The 15,332-nt window shown below is 42.2% G+C and overlaps 1 protein-coding gene across 2 annotated transcripts; it reads left to right on the forward strand.

Moving 5' to 3' along the window:
• Window positions 1–602: 602 nt before the first annotated feature.
• LOC139378444 (t-complex 11, testis-specific-like 2) lies at window positions 603–14,427 on the forward strand. 2 transcript variants are annotated; one of them, XM_071120619.1, is made up of 10 exons: window positions 603–981; window positions 7,317–7,506; window positions 7,784–7,916; window positions 8,016–8,136; window positions 8,458–8,681; window positions 9,195–9,331; window positions 9,655–9,842; window positions 10,423–10,604; window positions 10,792–10,964; window positions 12,661–14,427. In XM_071120619.1, the coding sequence occupies exons 2-10, from the start codon at window positions 7,329–7,331 to the stop codon at window positions 12,930–12,932; spliced, it is 1,608 nt and encodes a 535-aa protein (XP_070976720.1). In that variant the 5' UTR covers window positions 603–981; window positions 7,317–7,328; the 3' UTR covers window positions 12,933–14,427. The 2 variants fall into 2 exon arrangements, with proteins under 2 accessions (XP_070976720.1, XP_070976721.1); XM_071120620.1 differs by lacking the exon at window positions 603–981 and adding an exon at window positions 4,318–4,421.
• Window positions 14,428–15,332: the final 905 nt, after the last annotated feature.

Here is a 15,332-nt window from a genome sequence, read left to right on the forward strand (position 1 = left end):
CAGCATAGACGAGTGGCACAGCGGTCTAAGGCACTGCATCTCAGTGCAAGAGTTACTTCAAACTACAGTTCCTGGTTTGAATCCAGGCTGCATCACATCCGGCCGTGATTGGGAGTCCCATAGGGTGGTGCACAATTGGCCCAGTTTTGTCCAGGTTCGGCCGCCATTATAAATAATAATTTGTTCTTAACTGACTTGCCTAGTTAAATAAAGGTAAATGTAAAAAATAAATAAACTGGTTGTGTCCTTACTGTGCCTTTGAGTATCCTTGATAAGGGGAGGTGACAAATAAAGTTGTGAGAGGAATTTTCCACACGGTTATTGCTCTCTCGGTTCCCTGGGACGTCCCTAACCCCTCCCCCATTGAAGTTGTAATGTAAAATGCTTAGGGGTTAGTTGTACATCTTTGGATAGTGTTTTAGGGGTAGGGACGCCCCAAGGATTCCTGATAACACGTTCGAGATGTCATGTACTGGATACGAAATATAAAAAAACAATGTATGTGGCATCATGTATTGTTGGATGTTTTGTAAAAATGTATTTAATCTTTCACAAACGTCACATCCGTAAACAAAGAAGTCCCATGTGAAGCAGAGCCTACCATTCATCGAGAAGGAAAGGGAGGTAATTGTACTGTAAACAATGGACGTGTCATATATCGAAGTGGATATTTTCTTTCAGTGAGCTCAATCCGGGGATAATACCATATATTGAGATGAATGAAACATATATTCGTTATATAATGATAGCTATCTATCCATAAATTGCTGTTTGTATATACGGTTTAGGTTTGTATTAACGTTGCCCAACAAAGTACTCCCCACCGCTACTGAACGGTTTAGCCCAAATCGAACCGCAAGCCAGCTGTGGTCTTGGACCTTTAAAAATACTAAAGTGCCGTCAGCTAACTAGACTCAACCTCCTTTACAAACGACTCATTTGGTGTATAACCTAGTCTCCCACAGCGGAGACGTAAAAAAGGTAAAACATAGCTATATTTCGACGTATATTTTTGTTAGCATTAGCACATGCTAGGTGGGAACTTAGCTAGATAGCGAAACCATTTGAGCATGTCAACAGTTACCTATGCTATGATGTTGCTAGTTACCAATGTATTGTTTGGGTCATGTTTATCCTTGTTGGTGTGATTGAGCTGGATGTATGTAATCGTAACGTTAGTTACAAACTTGAACCCATTATAAATTGGTGATTTAGCGTTAGCATTCTTGTTTACAAACAAATGAATAACATTGTATATCTTTTGGCTGTTAAAAAGCCATTTAGCTCCTTGTCAGATTAATCTAACGTCGTTAGCTTGCTACGCTTGCACGATCGCGCTTGTGACTTCATCCGTAACAATAACAACTATTGCTTGTAGCGACATTTTAATTGGAGTGGGTAGCTTCAGTACAATTCTCCCAGTGTAACTAGATGCGAGGATCAACATCCTTTGCAATCAATTAAAACCCTTTCAGCGACATAGTTATTGTCTTGCGTTTCTTTTGGCACAGGCAGATCTCTTCTCAGTCTTGTCCAGCGCTCTTGTTTTGGTGCTGCAGGATCACGTGTACTTATCAGTGACGCGTGTGTGGATATATTGTTTTGTGCATGCAGCTTGTACAGTGTTCTGCAGTTTAACTGAAAATGCCCTTTGCTGTAACCAGCCTTGTAGGGCTGAACGACGGATAGCCTATACGAATCTGAGAGTGAAAGACTTGTCTCTAACATGCAGGCTCACTTTTTGTGAGCATTCCCATCAAAAGTCAGACGTTTGAATATACTTAATCTGAATGTACAGTACCAGTCAAAAGTTTGGACACACTTCATTCAAGGGGTTTTATTTATTTTTAATAGTGAAGACAAACTATGAATAACACATGGAATCCTGTAGTAACCAAAAGTGTTAAACAAATAAAAACATGTTGTAGTTTAGATTCTTCAAAGTAGCCACCCTTTGCCTTGATGACAGCTTTGCACACTCTTGGCATTCTCTCAACCAGCTTCACCTGGAATGCTTTTCCAACAGTCTTGAAGGAGTTCCCACATATGCTGAGCACTTGTTGGCTGCTTTTCCTTAACTCTGCGGTCCAACTCACCCCAAACCATCTCAATTGGGTTGAGGTCGGGTGATTGTGTAGGCCAAGTCATATGATGCAGCACTCCATCACTCTCCTTCTTGGTCAAATAGCCCTTACACAGCCTGGAGGGGTGTTGGGTCATTGTCCTGTTGAAAAATAAATGATAGTCCCACTAAGCGGAAACCAGATAGGATGGCCTATTGCTGCATAATGCTCTGGTAGCCATGCTGGTTAAGTGTGCCTTGAATTCTAAATAAATCACTGACAGTGTCACCAGCAAAGCACCCCCACACCATCACGTCTTCTCCTCCTCTATGCTTCGCGGTGGGAACCACACATGCAGAGATCTGTTCACCTACTCTGCGTCTCACAAAGACACAAAATTCTCACATTTGGACTCATCAGACCAAAGGACAGATTTCCACCAGTCTAATATCCATTGCTTGTGTTTTTTGGCCCAAGCAAGTCTCTTCTTATTGGTGTCCTTCAGTAGTGTTTTTTTCCAGCAATTCCATCAAATCAAATTTTTATTGTCACATACACATGGTTAGCAGATGTTAATGCGAATGTAGCGAAATGCTTGTGCTTCTAGTTTCAACCATGAAGGCCTGATTCACACAGTCTCCTCTGAACAGTTGATGTTGATGTGTCTGTTACTTGAACTCTGAAGCATTTATTTGGGCTGCAATTTGAGGCTGGTAACTCTAATGAACTTATCCTCTGCAGTAGAGGTAACTCTGGGTCTTCCATTCTTGTGGTGATCCTCACGAGAGCCAGTTTCATCATAGTGCTGGATGGTTTTTGCAACTGCACATTTTCCACATTGACTGACCTTCATGTCTTAATAGTAATGATGCACTGTCATTTTTTTCTTTGCTTATTTGAGCTGTTCTATGCCATAAAATGGACTTGGTCTTTTACCAAATAGCCCTATCTTCTGTATACCACCCCTACCTTGTCACAACCCAACTGATTGGCTCAAATGTATTAAGAAGGAACTAAATTCCACAAATGAACTTTTAAGAAGGCACACCTGTTTTAATTTGAATTGCATTCCAAGTGACTACCTCATGAAGCTGTTTGAGAGAATGCCAAGAGTGTGCAAAGCTGTCAAGGCAAAGGGTGCCTACTTTGAAGAATCGATCTATATATATTTTTTTTTATTGTTTAGCACTTGTTTTGGTTACTACATTATTCCATATGTGTTATTTCATAGTTGTGATGGTTGGGAGAAGTTCCTATTGGAGGATGTGTTGGTACCATTATTTATTCATGGCTGTGTTCTTAGGCAAAATTGTGAGTGAACCCACTCCCTTGGCTGAGAAGCAACCCCACACATGAATGGTCTCAGGATGCTTTACTGTTGACATGACACAGGACTGATGGTAGGGCTCACCTTGTCTTCTCCGGACAAGCTTTTTGTCCGTATGCCCCAAACAATCGGAAAGGGGATTTATCAGAGAAAATGACTTTACCCCAGTCCTCAGCAGTCCAATCCCTGTACTCTTTGAAGAATATCAATCTGTCCCTGATGTTTTTCCTGGAGAGAAGGGGCTTCTTTGCTGCCCTTCTAGACACCAGGCCATCCTCAAAGTCTTCGCCTCACTGTGCGTGCAGATGCACTCACACCTGCCTGCTGCCATTCCTGAGCAAGCTCTGTACTGGTGGTGCCCCGATCCCGCAGCGGAATCAACTTTAGGAGACGGTCCTGGCGCTTGCTGGACTTTCTTGGGCGCCCTGAAGGCTTCTTCACAACAATTGAACCGCTCTCCTTGAAGTTCTTGATGATCCGATAAATGGTTGATTTAGGTGCAAAGAGGGACTTTGCAATTCATCTGATCACCCTTCATAACATTCTGGAGTATATTCAAATTGCCATCAATACTAACTGAGGCAGCAGACTTTGAAGATTAATATCTGTGTCATTCTCAAAACTTTTGACCACGACTGTACTTTACCAGTTGTCTGCTGATTTTTGTCCTTAAGTACTAGGTGATCTGAAACAAAGCATTTGCAGGGAAGTGTTCTTTGCCCAACTTTTAGTACAATGGTCTGTATATGGTTGTGTATATTCTAAGAAAAAAAATACTGATGCAATTGACATTTTGATAACCACGCAAATCTCTCTTGGGCAAGGTAACTTTTTAAAAAATGTTTCAATGCTAACTATTGATAAAAGTAAATGGACATATTGTGCATCACGTGCAATGCCTGAAACGATTGAAAATACAAGTTACAGAAACTACCAACACCGCAAAAAGTAGGGTATCCACAGGAAATGGTTGTTTACCTTATCTCCACCACCTACCTCCAAAAGGATCAACAGCATGTACAACTGGTAAAGTAAGTGTAAATATCATTTTATTCAACATCCTGGCTTGTAGAGCCTACTGCGTCTTTTTTAGGGCAACTTCGGTCAGACTGCTAATCCATGGCATAACCATGGTAACGATCTGTTTAGACAGAGCGATGGGGAATCAACCAATGACAGCGTTGCCATGGAAAGCTATTTTCCCCACAGTTGTTCACTGATATAGTCCGTGCACTGCACACACAAGGGTAGCTATTTTGTCTTCATGTGGCTACGGGACACTTTGTGATTGTAATGTGATCATATCGAACTAACTCTCCTAACTACAGTAATAGACATATCCTAGGCTATTTATAGCCACTGTGCAGTGTCAAGTGGTGGTGAAGTGTCAGTTGCTCTGCAGGGATTGACATTAACGGTTACCGTATTTCCCAGGGCAAGTGACCAGAGCAGCCGTGCAAGTTGGGCCTGCTCTGTGGTTGTCCCAATGGGCATGTGATATTTTTTTTTTTTACTGTTAACAACCAAAATGCTAAGAATTTCAGTTGTCTGGTCTTTCTAGTTTCTCTGGTTCCTGCCTAGGGGAATATAGCTTGAAATTATCATACTTGATCATAATCTTCGGCCATTCAAAATACTCCTGACTTGGTCAATGGGCGAATGCCTTTCAGACCTTCATCTCAATCCCTGCTCTGTAACCCTATGTGAAGTTCCTTTTCCTCCTGGGTCAGGGCTCTACAGTGCAACCATTTTACTCACACATGCGCCCATAAATATGTTACTGTGCTACCTGGAATTTAAATTTAGGAGCACAAGTGTGCCTAGAAATATAAAGGATTCTAGCTTTATTACCTTAACTATTTTCCATTGTGCTCCTAAATGTCTTTGTGTGCGCCAACATTTTTTTATTTGGGCGCGCACATGTTCCTTGGAAGGGAAAAAAATGATAATGATTAAGGTCAGCGTAGATCCTTGTGCTGGGTTGCCTTATCAATGCCTCTGTGTCTAAGCAAGCTAATGGGATGCAGTCATTTTTAAATGCTTTGACTTGCATTTGCTTTAGGAATTCTCTCTGAATCACCTGCCTGTTTATCCTTCATTGGAAGGACAGGGCACATCACTTCAGGTATCACAATAGACATGGGCTGATCTAGCAAGCAAATACAGTGCATTCGGAAAGCATTCAGACCCCTTGACTTTTTCCACATTTTGTTACATTACAGCCTTGTTCTAAAATTGAATAAATTATTTTTTCCCCTCAATCTACACACAATACCCCATAATGACAAAGAGAAAACAGTTGATTTAAAAAAACAAAAAAAAACTTTATTTACGTAAGTATTCAGACACTTTGCTATGAGATTTGAAATTAAGATCCGGTGCATCCTGTTTCCATTGGTCATCCTTGAGGTGTTTCTACAACTTGATTTTGCTTTGTAGATTGGGGGGGGGGGTCTGAAGGGGTCTGAATGCTTTCCGGATACACTGTATCAAACAACTTCAGGCGTTCCCTTTCTCTTGTGACCTTTGAGATATGGGTTATGACCTTGCCATGTCTGACAGGAGAATGACGATGAAGGTCATGACTGAGACTACACACAGACATAGACTATAAAGTCACAGCCTTCCTCCATAAGAAGGAAGCACCACCTAGCTCTCTGGACTGGAGTTGTTGGGCTATCTGGCAAAGAAAACACCAACAGGGCAACACACGTGTCTACTGTGTCTTCTGTATATGGCACGTTGGCCTAGTAGTTAGACTTTTTTAATTTGTTTTTTTTTACCTTTATTTAACTAGGCAAGTCAGTTAAGAACAAATTCTTATTTTCAATGACGGCCTAGGAACAGTGGGTTAACTGCCTGTTCAGGGGCAGAACGACAGGTTTGTACCTTGTCAGCTCGGGGGTTTGAACTTGCAACCTTCCGGTTACTAGTCCAACGCTCTAACCACTAGGCTACCCTGCCGCCCCATAGTGTAGTGACATAGTGTATTGGAATGTTTTAAGGTCCATTTTTAAACTATTGGCCTAAATTCGAGTGATTTGCCTCAACAACACGTGTTGTTCTAAAAAGTGTAGGCCAAGTTGTTTACGTGATCTCATTGACGGGATGGCTGGACGTGTGCCTTTATGTTGCTTGGAACGATGTGCGGTACACGAGAATGATTACCCTGTTCATCTAAGCAGTGAAGTGTAACTGGATCTGTGGACGGTTGGCTGAGAATCCGGCTGTTATCATGTTACCCTGGAGACTCATGCGATCCCATTCATAACACTGTCCCTTTGTTTTGTTATTGTGGAAGTAGGCTGTACTGGCTGAACTATGGTGATAATATCCCTCTTTTTTTTTTGCAGCACCATCTTTAAAGTCAACTAATGTCTGAATCGTTTTGGAAACGTGTGCGTGTGTTGATCCTTTTATCTTAACTGGGGCACAAGTGGATTGCCCTCCTCCGGTTTCCATGGCCACTCTGGCCTAACAGCTGTTATACTGTCCTGTGTTATACACCCTGCCTCTCCTAGCAACAGGAACACAGGAAAAAACACACATGGTAATGGTAACACACCAAACCAAAAAGGGGCAGTTTAAAGATTGGAGTATTGTCTTCAGTAAAGTAGTGCAAATGTTTTTATTGGGGGACCTCAGACTTTGGAAAGGGAGGTTAAACTAGGTTTAACAAGCTCATGGCCAGTCCAGTGCCTTTTATAGGCTACATAGCTAGATAATGAATGTAAGCTCAAACTCAAGGCTCTTGCTACAACTGCCTGGCCCCCACTACACAAGACTTAGAAACCCCTTATTTTTCCATAAGAGAACAACTTGAGAGAGAGTGCATTCAACCACATGTTACAGTACTCATGTAGGCTTAAATAATGTTCCATTTATACATACATGCATGCATGCATGACTGCTGTGCCTGTCTGCAGCGCTAGCCCGCCATGCCTGGGACTGACGAGCGGCCCACCTCCATGTCCACCACTGGCAGCGAGGACGCCAGCAGCGATGCCGAGTCGTCGTCGGACCGCTGTAACAGCATCACGTCTGCCAGCGACTTTGACTGCTCCCGCCAAAGCTTCACCAGTGACTGCTCCAGCAGCAAGCACAGCTCGCCCTCCTGTGAGTAGATCTCCTTCCTCCCTGTCTAGTAGGACTGCTTCTTAGGCTTGTCAAAATGTCACCCTAAAAATTGCATTTCCAGAAAGTGTGCACTTGCACACTTCCCACCATTGATTTAAAAGCATTGGATTGGTGTCGTCATCACCTTTGGAGGAGTATAGAGAATCGGAATGCAACACTGTGTGCCCTCTCCACACTTTGGTTGAGCTTTCAAACGCCAAAATGGCTACTCTCAACACTTTGTTTTTGTTTTTATTTTTATGCCCCCTATTTACAGCTAGCCCTCCCAAAACTATAACACTGGATGATGTCATGTCTTCTGCCCGGGACCTGTCCAACCTGACCCTGGCCCACGAGATCATCGTCAACCGTGACTTTCATGTGGAGCAGCCCCACCTACCTCAGAACAGGTACCTACCACTTCAAAATGGACGCCCAGTAAACATGGCCATCACTTGGGCTACACAAATGCCAATTGACAACTGATGATATTCAATTCTCCTTTTCAGTTTGGAGAAGCAAGTCAAAGATATAGTTCACAAGGCGTTCTGGGATAGCCTGGAGTCTGAGCTGAATGATGACCCACCAGAGTATGAGCACGCCATCAAACTGCTGGAGGAGATCAGAGAGGTGAGCTTTGGCCATTTTCCCCTCTATCAATCTTGATGAATCCATGGTTGGAAAGCTTATCTTATCAGGAAGATGACCCTGTTGGAAGACTTTGAAAACGTATCATTTCTAACTCCCTGAGCAGTAATCACTGATCTGACACAAGTGGATAAGCAACAGTTATGTAGTGGAATCCATTCTTTCACCTGTCCAATTGTGTGTGTATTGTGAATGTACGCAATAAGGATGTATTTAAAATGGGCTAATAGCTTTGAAGATTGATATCTTCTAGCTATATATTGTTTATTTTCTTCATTTTTTAAAACCATTTACTATGAACAGATCCTGCTGTCGTTCCTGAGCCCGGGAGCCAATCGGCTGCGGACTCAGATCCTGGAGGTGCTGGACATGGATCTGATTCGCCAGCAGGCGGACAAGGAAGCGGTGGACATACAGGGCCTGGCCTCTTACATTGTCACCATCATGGGCAAGCTGTGCGCCCCGGTCCGTGACGACGAGGTCAAGAAGCTCTGCGAGAACCCCGACAACATTGTATCAATGTTCAAGTACGTTTGGGCAAAGTTTTGTTTCCAACCCTTGTGGATATTTATTTGGATAATTGTAGCCATCCCCATATATGGCCGGCATCCATTTGATCCTTTTAGCTCTCTAAAGCCACCGTGCATTTGGAAAGTGTTCAGACCTCTTGACTTTTTCCACATTTTGTTACTTTACATCCTTATTCTAAAATGGATAAAAAAAAAATTAACCATAGACACACAATACCACAATGACAAAGCGAAAGCAGGTTTCAGACATTTTTGCTAAATTTTAAAATAAATATATAAAAAAATACCTTATTTTGCTATGAGAATCAAAATTGAGCTCAGATGTATTCTGTTTCCATTGATCATCCTTGAGATGTTTCTACAACTTAATTGAAGTCCACCTTTGGTAAATTCAATGGATCCTTTTAAAACTCCAAAGCTAGAAGAACAGATGTTGAGGCAAGTCACTAGGTATTTATTCTGGAGCCAAATCAAAAGCATTCGTTTTGAGAGTGTTATTACATTGAGCAGGGAGATCTTCCGGGTGCTGGACCTGATGAAGATGGACATGGTGAACTTTACCATCCAGAGCCTGCGGCCCGATCTGCAGAGGCAGTCAGTGGAGTATGAGAGGGCCAAGTTCCAGAGCATCGTGGAGAAGACTCCCAGTGAGTCTGCGTTGTTATTAACCTTTAATTATTATGAGGAACATTTTATTGGCATTGGACTGGCGTTTGGATCATTTGCCTGTTCCTTTACAAATACATTTGACCGTTGACTGCCTAAAGGTCAGCATAGTATTCATTCATTTTTTTAACTTGGTGTGCTCCTGGGACCTAAATTATGAGCCTGTACTGCTTTATGGTATTAGGGGATGTTTGAGTTGTGGGATGTACAGCATGTGAAGCGTGGGTTTGATTTCTCTACATCATTAAATGAAAGATGTCAATCACTATTAAATGCACACAAATGACTGTCCTAACTTCCTCAGGTGCGTTGGACCATACCACTGAGTGGATCAAGTCCTCTCTGGAGGAAGTGCTTTTCTCCATGCCAACCGTGGAGCAGCCCAACGGCCATGGGAAGGCGGGGAAAGCCCTGCCAAGTCCCCTCCTGGTCTTCAACAGTGGATTCATCCGCATCCTCACCTGGGACTACCACAAGAGCCCACTGCCTGAGGTGGGTTGAAATGTGTGTGTGTGTGTGTGTGTTAGTAGACAGATGGTTTCAAAATAATTATTTGCTTATTCAAGACATATCATGATTGCCATTGGATTGGATTACTTGTCTTTTGTTATTAAGAAAAGGTGACATTCAGTGTGTTTGTCAAGTGACGAGGGTGTTGCTCAATGTTCACAAGGGAAATGTGTGTGGGTGTGAGTGTAAATAGAGGTGACGAGGATGTTGACAGGTGTTTGTTTCTGTGTATTATACTTCTTGGTCTAATGAATTTGTGGTGTTTATTTGCATATAGACTATTACCTAGAGGGTTTGTTTGTGTGTCTTAAATGTGTGTGAATTCCATATGAATACAAGTGTCTGAAAGAAGGTACCATCTCTCTCAACCAACTTACAACCACAAGTCTATCAAATGACCATTGTCTAAAATCTCCATGGGGTGAATCCTAACTTCCACTATTGTCAAATGTTCATTTAGTCATGCATTGATGTCAATGGGAGACTAAGTAAAAATGTCGCTTAAGTTGATGATTTGTCCCTATATGTAAAAGCCATTTTTGTGTGTGTGTAACACACTCAGACCCTGATGACAGACGAGGTGCGTCTGCGGGAGCTCCAGCGGAGGCTCCAGCTGCTAAAGGCCGTGGCCTCCGTACTGCTCATTGTCTACAGCGCCATCGGAGGGCCCATCTCGGGGCTGCCCGCACTGGCCGAGCGTCTCAAGAGGATGGCCAGCGTGCTCCTGGAGGGCATGCACAGACCGTAGGTTCTACATAACACACACAAACATATCAAATCAAATTGATTTATATAGCCCTTCGTACATCAGCTGATATCTCAAAGTGCTGTACAGAAACACAGCCTAAAACCCCAAACAGCAAGCAATGCAGGTGTAGAAGCAACATACATTTCAATGTGAAAATTGAGACTGTCTTCCTCCACTCTGCAGGGACTTTAACCTGTCAGAGGCTCTGGGGAACGTCAGTGGTCAGATCTGCTGTGAGCTCAACAAGTCCCTGACTGAGAGGAACTACCCAGCCTTGCCCCCAGAACTCCAGGTCACACTCAAGGGCCAGATCACCAGCATCACCCAGGAAAACAACCCTATCCGCAGTCTTGTGGGTAAGCAAAACAACACCTGAGGGCCTGACATGGCTCACTAACTATTTAATTTGATATATTTACTGCAATGTTCTCAGCCAAGCTACATTGCATTCCGAAAGTATTCAGACCCCTTGACTTTTTCCACATTTTGTTACGTTACAGCATTACTCTAAAATTGATTAAATATTTGTTTTTCATCAATCTATACACTATACCCTTTAATGACAAGACAATTACATTTTTTATTTTGGACATTTATAACAAATAAAAAAATGAAAATATCACATTTACATAAGTATTCAGACCCTTTACTCAGTACTCTGTTGAAGCACCTTTGGCAGCGATTACAGCCTAGAGTCTTCTTGGGTATGATGTTACAAGCTTGGAACACCTGTATTTGGGGAGTTTCTCCCATTCCTCTCTGCAGATCCTCTCAAGCTCTGTCAGGTTGGATGGGGAGCGTCGCTGCACAGCTATTTTCAGGTCTCTAGCTGGGTTTGTTTGGGTTCAAGTCCGGGCTCTGGCTGGGCCACTCAAGGACATTCAGAGACTTCACCCCAGTCTGAGGTCCTGAACATTCTGGAGCAGGTTTTCAATCAGGGATCTCTAAGGAACTTTTCGCCGTTCATCTTGGTCTTTTCCTGACTAGTCTCACAGTCCCTGCTACTGAAAAACATCCCCACAGCATGATGCTGCCACCACCATGCTTCACAGTAGGGATGGTGCCAGGTTTCCTCCTGACGTGACGCTTGGCATTCAGGCCAAAGAGTTCAATCTTGATTTCATCAGACCAGAGAATCTTGTTTCTTATGATCTGAGAGTCCTTTAGGTGCCAGTTGGCAAATTCCAAGTGGGCCGTTATGTGCCTTTTACTGAGGAGTGGCTTCCGTCTGGCCACTACCATAAAGGCCTGATTGGTGGAGTGCTACAGAAGGTTCTCCCATCTCCACAGAGGAGCTCTGTCAGAGTGACCATCTGGTTCTTGGTCACCTCCCTGACCAAGGCCCTTCTCCCCCGATTGTTCAGTTTGGCTTGGGATGCCAGCTATAGGAAGAGTCTTGGTGGTTCCAAACTTCTTCCATTTAAGAATGATGGAGGCCCCTGTGTTCTTGGGGACCTTCAATGCTGCAGAAATGTTTTGGTACCCTTCTCCAGATCTGTGCCTTGACACAATCCTGTCTCGGAGCTCTTCTGTCAATTCCTTCGACGTCATGGCTTGGTTTTTTGCTCTGACATGCCCTGTCAACTGTGGGACCTTTATATAGACAGGTGTGTGCCTCTCCAAATCAAATCAATTGACTTTACCACAGGTGGACTCCTCAAGTTATAGAAACATCTCAAGGATGATCAATGGAAACAGGATGCACTTGTGCTCAATTTCAAGTTTCATAGCAAAGGGTCTGAATATTCAAATCAGATATTTCTGTTTTATTTTTAATACATTTGCAAGTTTCTGAACCTGTTTTTTCGCTCAGTCATTATGGGGTATGTGTGTAGATCAATGAGGATTTAATATAAAATGTTATACATTTTTGAATGAGGCTGTAACATAACAAAATGTGGAAGAAGGGGTCTGAATACTTTCCGAATGGACTGTGTAATTGTACACTGTGGGAAATTGTGCTCCCGTTTTATTGAATAGCTCACAATAGTCTCATGCCTGTTTTTCTGATCACTCTGTTTGTTCTGTGCATCTTCTCTGTTCCTTTTCCAGAGGGAAGGGTCCAGCAGTACTTCCGGGTGCTCCTCGCCACGCCCAACTCTCACGTGAATCCACCCCCGACGCCCGGAGGCCTGGCCCTGATCCAACCGGAGCTCACCTCCTTGGCGGTCACCTTTGTAAGCCTGGTCAACTTCAACAAGCAGGTCTACAGCCCCTTCTACATGATGATCCTCAAGACCCTGCTCTTCAGTAACGCGGCTCCTCCACCGGCAGCCACCGCACCTCAGGACCCCAGCATACAGAACCCTGTGAACTCCAACTAGGACCGCCAACCTAATCTACCGAGCCAGGAGCAATACAAAGCTGGAGCTGACAACACCTTATTTGAAAAAGGGGCAAAGAAAGGAATGACTTAGCAGCTACCTAAATCCACCGCCCCCAGTGGTCGTTCTGATTCCTTGAGGCTGCAATCGCTCCCCTATCCCTAACCCTCCTTCCCTTAGGCTTTAGATGAAGTAGTATCACAGCTACGTTTTGCCTAGAACATCGGGGTATGTGTATTTAGAGGTGCGTCAGGAAAATGACAATGAGCAATTGTGGTGCACGTACAAGCTTTGACTAATCCACCTCCCAATGTTGTGTATTACGACATCCGCTTTGTGACACCTGACCTGATCTGTTAGATTTTGTGTAGATTCATACCTAAAAACTGACCCTAGTGTTTTGTGTGAGGAATCTTTCCCAATGTCCTTTTTAATTAGATTAGGGTACGTTGTGAATCTGCGTTGGCATGGAAGTGAGTTCTCGACATCCATTCTCCTGTTGTTATTTTGGAGGGTGTCGTCGGAAAAGGGTAGAATGTTCATGAAATGCTACTGTTACAAGGAACATTTATACACGTTTCATAGACTTTATGACGAAAGGGAAAGGCCTATATATTTAGAATCATGTCGACCATTTTTATAACATCACATTTCGTATGCTTTATGCTGTAGGTTAAATAAAGTTGATCTATAACTGTTTGTTACACGTTGACAAATCCAGAACACAAAATGCTATATTATTCATTCTATTAGCTTATTCATTGACGTGCCACCATTTGAATAGAAATATAAAAAGTTTGTTTTTAACTTATGTCGGCTTGTGATAACTCGCCATTAAACTGGTTAGGGCTCGGGAAATGTCATCTTGAATGAAAACAAGAGACTTGTTTTAATTGTTGCTTTCCAACATGTCGAAGACATGTTTAAATCACTTGAGCTAAATTAGTAGGCTTAATTAATATTTAACTTTTTTAGGGGGGGGACTGATTAATTGATATGGTTATGGAATCACTAATCCTGATGGATTCTGACCTTTGACCTTTTGGAGATAAATATAATGCATGTTTTATTTTGTGTGAACATTCGTTGGAAAATGTTTTGTTGTATGTTAGCCCTTGCATAGTATTCAGTCATTTTGTTGGGTTGTTTGAATGTGACTGATTTTTGTTTTGTTATTTGTGTCAGTGCATTTATTAAGTCGCTTGCTTTATATCTTCTAGGTACCAGTATTAGTTGTCCTTCTATACCTATATTTCCCTAAAAGATATCCAACAGCTGTATATCTCTGGACATTTTATGTAATATCTATCTTTTGGTTTAGAACTCAAGTCATTAGAGGTGCTGAAGATGTTTTGAAATGTCTAAAACTTCCCACAATGGAACTTTTTGACGCAGAATAAACATTGAATGTTTTTAGCTTTTAAAATTCACTTGAATAAATATATCTTCTCATGTAATGCAGCTATAATACAATAAACTCTCATGCAGTACCTTATTATTTGTCTAGCAGTGACCTGTGTGTGTGTGCTTATTGAAAATAGTTGTCTACATACAGACCCATCAATCAAAGACCGTTGGTTTTATCTGCAAAGGGCATTGTATAGATTACAATCAGACAAGGAATGTAACTAGAAGGAACATTCCTTGCTGTTAGATTACAGAAGAACTCCAGTGACCTGACAAGTCCTGTACCCTCTCTGCTGCAGTGACTGAGGGCACTGTTTTGAAGCCATCTCTACTTAATGCATACGTTTTAAATGATATGTGAGCTAAATATAAAAAACATTTCCTTAAAGTGTATTTTTTGTTTTGTTTTTAAAGTTCTAATGTTACTGTCTACAACAACAAAAAATGATGTAGAATTCCATTCATTCCTATCCTATGGAGGACTGCTCCTTCTGGGGAGTGCCAATATGACTGACCTGTGGCTTCAAAGTCACTCGGTGGCCAATTCACATAATGCAGTCCAGGGTTTGTATACATCACTGGGGGGAACTTGCGTTTCCAAGCAACGCGTCCCTCCTGAAACAGGCTAGGAGGAAATAATGGTAGCTAAAGGTACAGCAAGTTATGTTTCTTATCTATTAATATGAATCAACAATTATTTAGGTATTCTCCAAATTATGACAAATTCAAGTAGTATTTTCGTTTAATTGTATATCATTTTTAGAGCTCACTTGTCAAACAAAGTTCCAACTTCCATTGCTTGCTGGCAAGCTAATGTTAGCTAGCTAGTTAGTACAGAGCATTGCTGTAAAGATTGCGCATTACCTTTCAAGGGGGGAGCTACCCACTGGGTAAAATCTGGTTGAATAAACGTTGTTTCCACGTCTTTTTATTTAATTTTTATGTGATGCCGTTGAATTAACCTAAATCCAGTTACATGTAATGTTGATTTCA

This window comes from Oncorhynchus clarkii, chromosome 21 (genome assembly GCF_045791955.1).
Source record: "Oncorhynchus clarkii lewisi isolate Uvic-CL-2024 chromosome 21, UVic_Ocla_1.0, whole genome shotgun sequence".
NCBI classification, from domain to species: Eukaryota; Metazoa; Chordata; class Actinopteri; order Salmoniformes; family Salmonidae; genus Oncorhynchus; species Oncorhynchus clarkii.

Excerpts from the sequence above, each read along its gene's own strand:
- LOC139378444 (XM_071120619.1), top strand. The coding sequence starts at position 7,329 with ATGCCTGGGACTGACGAGCGGCCCACCTCCATGTCCACCACTGGCAGC. Across the intron at positions 7,507-7,783 it reads CAAGCACAGCTCGCCCTCCT|CTAGCCCTCCCAAAACTATA; the intron begins GTGAGTAGATCT and ends CCCTATTTACAG. Across the intron at positions 9,843-10,422 it reads ACAAGAGCCCACTGCCTGAG|ACCCTGATGACAGACGAGGT; the intron begins GTGGGTTGAAAT and ends TAACACACTCAG.